Source organism: Quercus lobata, chromosome 2, assembly GCF_001633185.2.
Source record: "Quercus lobata isolate SW786 chromosome 2, ValleyOak3.0 Primary Assembly, whole genome shotgun sequence".
NCBI classification, from domain to species: Eukaryota; Viridiplantae; Streptophyta; class Magnoliopsida; order Fagales; family Fagaceae; genus Quercus; species Quercus lobata.
Window position 1 is genome coordinate 61013800 of NC_044905.1, and position 4693 is coordinate 61018492.

The following is a 4693-nucleotide window of genomic DNA, read 5'->3' on the forward strand; positions in this document are numbered from 1 at the left end:
GAAGATAGTTCTTTATCATTAGACCAAGACATCAATTAGTTTTTGGTGTAAGTGGGGATTGAAACCCAGATTTTTTACTTAACCATTATAAACTTTACCAGTTAAACTAATTGGATCCCACTAGCAAATAAGAATTTAAAAAACCAAAAAAAAAAAAAAAAGAATTTATGGGACCAAAATGACAATAGAAAAAGGTTTTATTTGTATTTTTGTCATAAATTTATATTGGCCTATTTGTCAAGTACCTTTTGTAACGAAATTCATCACAAAGCGTTATGGAAAGCAAGTGTTAAATTGTTAATAACTCGATATGTGTTACGACGAGAGGTCGTTATTACTTATTAGTATTACACTCGACAAAACACAACCCTTCACCAAACAGAGCCGTAAAATAATAAACAAATCCCATCCGTTGAAGCGAAAACCCTAATTCCATATCCACCGTCAGATTCCCTTGCCCTCCCATACATATAACCCCTCTTCTCCACCTCAGAAAAAACCCTAGGGTTTTCGAATCGACAGAGCACAAGCCATCTCAAGCTCAGAGCTCAGATCCCTACTCCTCTTCCTTCGAAAATGGCGACTCAGATGAGCAAGAAGCGAAAGGTCAGATCCTCCTCTTTCCTTAACTCTTCGTTTGTTTCCCGAGAAAACAGAAATGCGAACCTAGCAGAACCAGTCGTTTCTCATTTCAAGATTTTGTTTATTTGTATTTGTTACAGTTCGTAGCTGACGGAGTTTTCTACGCCGAGCTGAACGAGGTCCTGACTCGTGAGCTCGCTGAGGACGGTTATTCCGGCGTCGAGGTTAGGGTTACGCCGATGCGAACCGAGATCATCATCAGAGCCACACGAACACAGAACGTTCTCGGTTGGTTTCGATTCCTTGATTTGTGATCTCAGTGTGTTGATTTTTCTAGGGTTTGTGATTGGCTAATTTGTATTATTTTGAATTGATTGTTTATTGTAGGTGAGAAGGGAAGGAGGATCAGAGAGCTGACCTCGGTGGTGCAGAAAAGGTTCAAGTTTCCAGAGAACAGCGTGGAGCTTTACGCTGAGAAGGTCAACAACAGAGGTCTTTGCGCTATTGCTCAAGCCGAGTCTCTCCGATACAAGCTTCTCGGAGGTCTGGCTGTTAGGAGGTATATGCTTCAATCATTTATATATTTTGTTTTTGTTTTTGTCTTTGATGTTTTGTATATGTTTAATGGTGGAAATGACTTATGAGAATAATGCTTATATGGATTCGCTATGATTTGTTAGTTGTGTTGAATTGAAGATATCAATATAGTGGTGTATAGGATTGTAATGTGGATATTAGGTTATAAATCTTGATTTTCAAAAGTAATATTGTTTAGTGTGTTATTGGTTGATTGAATAATTTGCATTGTTGAGCTAGTGGAGCATTGGTAAATGAGCCTCATACATGTATATAATCTGATGGAGTTTTTGTCTAAAAACTAATCCAATTCAGAATTATTGGATGTTGTAACGATATCGAGGGTTACACTAGGTTTAACTTGAATCTGATCCTGTGTTGTTTTTATTGCGCTACCAAAATTGGTCTTATATTTCTGTGTTGATCGTTGAATAGGAATCCTTGTTTGTTCTGGATAGACAAATTGGGAAAGTCTTTGGGGGTGTTTGTGCGTTTGAATTGACACGGCCTGGTTTTTGTAAAATCTGGTTTATGTCACTTGGACTTTGGTCCAAGTTTTTATGTCATCTACAAAGCAGATTGGTGTTTTCATACCAATTTTGTGTCAGAAGATGACTATACTAATATTATTTGAGTACCCTTGATGCCATCATCCTCGTGAAGTGCTCTGGTTTTCATGCAGTAACCTTGGGAAGGGTACATTATTGTCAATTCTTCTTTTCTCTCCTTATTTCATAACTTCTCTGGAATTGGGTTTTCATTTGCATTATGAAAACCATATGCCCTTCGGCAGTCTTCTAGTTTTTATTTTCCATTTTTCTGTCCTTGGTCATTCTTGTACAATATGGTCAGTCATCTATAAAGCAAATAGGTAATAATTCCTTACCCATCTTTGTGTCGGAAGATGACTACAATTAAGTTGTGACTCAGGCAGTTCAAACAATGACAAGAAACTTGCTTAGATTTATATGCTTGGAATCACTATATATATATATATATATATATATTTCCCATTTGTCCAAGATTAATTTTTCAGTGCCCTAGCTGCATTTTGTTTTGGTCATTTTTTCTGTACTTGGTCATTCTTGTACCATATAGTCAGTCATCTATAAAGCAAATAGGTAATAATTCTGTACCATCTTTGTGTCGGAAGATGACTACATTAAAGTTGCAACTCTGGCTGTTCAAACAATGACAAGAAACTTGCTTAGATTTGTGTGCTTGGAATTGCTACATTATTTCCTATCTGTCCAAGTTTATTTCTTCAGTGCCCTTGCTGTATTTTTTTTGGTCAATGCACCCCTCCTTCCCAAAGAAAAAAAGATCTCTCTTTCTTTTAACACACGAATTCGATCTACGATATGGTTACAAGGAGCTTCCAGAAGAAATCAATACCGTTGACTTGTTGGTTACTGTTTTATTTTCTCCATCACAGGATTTAAAATTATGAAACTAGTGGTGGTTATAAATAATGTAAAATGGTGGTCCATCCCAAGATTTTGAACATAGAAATAGCTTCTGTGCTCTAGTTTACGCTTCTCTGATGTTGTGAATTGCATGTGAGATCATGCCTTGTGATTTTTGGTTCAAGTACAAACTCAATTAAGAATAGTGTACCTTTTGAATTATAGGTTTAGTTTTTTTCTATTCTACTTCATCTATTGACTTCATTTGTGTTATTTATACTTTAAAGCTGCACTAACTTGATACATGTAATTCTCATTTAGGGCTTGCTATGGTGTACTGAGATTTGTCATGGAAAGTGGGGCAAAGGGATGTGAGGTTTGTAGGCAGCTTCAAACCCTTATCGTTCTGGCTTTTATTGATCTGTTTGGAATTGGATTTAATGTTAATTGGTATGTTTAACAGGTGATTGTTAGTGGAAAGCTTAGGGCACAACGTGCAAAGGCCATGAAGTTCAAGGATGGATATATGATTTCTTCTGGTCAGCCAGTCAATGAATATATTGACTCTGCTGTTAGACATGTTCTTCTGAGACAGGTTAGATTGACTTTTCAGTTTGAGTTGCTTTTATTAGATCGTTCTCATTGGCCAAATGTTCCAAATAAACTTGCATAACTTTTTATGAGTCTGATTTTTATCAAATATCTATTTGGCATACAGGGTGTTCTAGGTATCAAGGTCAAGATAATGCTTGATTGGGATCCACATGGCAAGATGGGCCCCAAAACTCCCTTACCTGATCTGGTCACAATCCACACTCCAAAGGAGGAGGATCATTACCGGTCGCCTGCAGTGGCGACTGATATTGAGGTCCTTCCTGTGGCTTAAAGCTTCATGGTTATTACTCTAATGAACTAGTAATCCGCGCTGTACTTTTGAGTATCTGAGTTTTGTAGTTGTTGCTTATTATTGCCAATATTGGGTACAAGGACTTTTAATGCGTTCTACTTTAATTTTTTGGAAGATTTCGAATTTTGAATTATAGTTAATCATTAATTTCGTTTCTTATTTATCAAACAATTCCTGTTTTGATTCTCGTGTGGTGGAGGGTTCCAGCAAAATAATACACAATTGTGGAGTTGTGAGCCATTCTCGACTACAGTTTTCTTTTATTTTTTATTTTTGTGAATTGTCAACAGTAAACTTACTTTGAGTCAAAATCAGGTAGATCGTTTTGTCCTTCATAAAATTCCTAATGGCCATTAGTCTTCAGTTAGTCGATTGAATAGACCGTTTAGTTGATTGCTTTCCTTTAGCAAGGTTCTAAGAGTGATTACAGTGATTGAATACGGGTAACTAAAATATGAAACTCCCAAAATCTACTCATATTAGCCGTACCCATTTTTCTCTAAAGATAGGTTTTACTACCATAATATATACTAAATATTATTTTTGCATTCTGATGTTAAGTTGCCATTAAATTGGAAGGAAATTTAAAGTTTGGGGTGTAAAGTGTAATTAGGAGTATAGTTGAAAATGATAAAATGTAATTTTTTAATTGTTTTTAAGGGGTTAAGAAGAGGGGCAATTATGTTTTATTTTTATGTTGTGCTATATTTATCCATTTAAGTTAATGGCAAACTTGATGTTGGGTACATAGTGTAACAGTGATCATAGTTTAAGGTGTAAAGTGTACATTTAAAAAATTTAGGATGCAAAGTGTAATTGATAGTATAGTTTAGAGTGATAAAGTGTAATTTTCTTAATTTGGTTTTGAGAGTACTATTCATTCTCTAAACGTTGTTTATTGCCTTTGAATGAAGAAATAATATTTAAATATTTGTTTATTGTCTTTGTCTTGGCAATTGTGATAAAGTAAAGTTGATTTTTTGGGGAAAGCAATAACAAAAAATGAAGGTAAAAATAATATTTGAATAAAATGGAGTTTATAATGAGGAATTAGAGTGGATGAAAAGAAAAAATGGTTAGCTAAAACTAAAAAATTATGTCTCTGGGTAAAATATCATTTTTGTCTCTAAACTTACACAAAAGTTCATTTTTCATTCCTAAACTTTCAAAAATTTGTTTTTCATCTCTAAACTTTGCAAAATGTTCTACTTTTCGTCATTCT

At 34.9% G+C, this 4693-nt stretch overlaps 1 protein-coding gene across 1 annotated transcript; it reads left to right on the top strand.

The window, feature by feature from the left end:
* Positions 1-469: 469 nt before the first annotated feature.
* Positions 470-3658, top strand: LOC115976033 (40S ribosomal protein S3-3-like). The gene is made up of 6 exons (XM_031097105.1): positions 470-606; positions 723-870; positions 970-1141; positions 2886-2940; positions 3028-3159; positions 3283-3658. The coding sequence occupies exons 1-6, from the start codon at positions 577-579 to the stop codon at positions 3448-3450; spliced, it is 705 nt and encodes a 234-aa protein (XP_030952965.1). The 5' UTR covers positions 470-576; the 3' UTR covers positions 3451-3658.
* Positions 3659-4693: the final 1035 nt, after the last annotated feature.

Excerpts from the sequence above, each read along its gene's own strand:
- LOC115976033 (XM_031097105.1), top strand. The coding sequence starts at position 577 with ATGGCGACTCAGATGAGCAAGAAGCGAAAG. Across the intron at positions 871-969 it reads ACGAACACAGAACGTTCTCG|GTGAGAAGGGAAGGAGGATC; the intron begins GTTGGTTTCGAT and ends TGTTTATTGTAG. Across the intron at positions 3,160-3,282 it reads GACATGTTCTTCTGAGACAG|GGTGTTCTAGGTATCAAGGT; the intron begins GTTAGATTGACT and ends TTTGGCATACAG.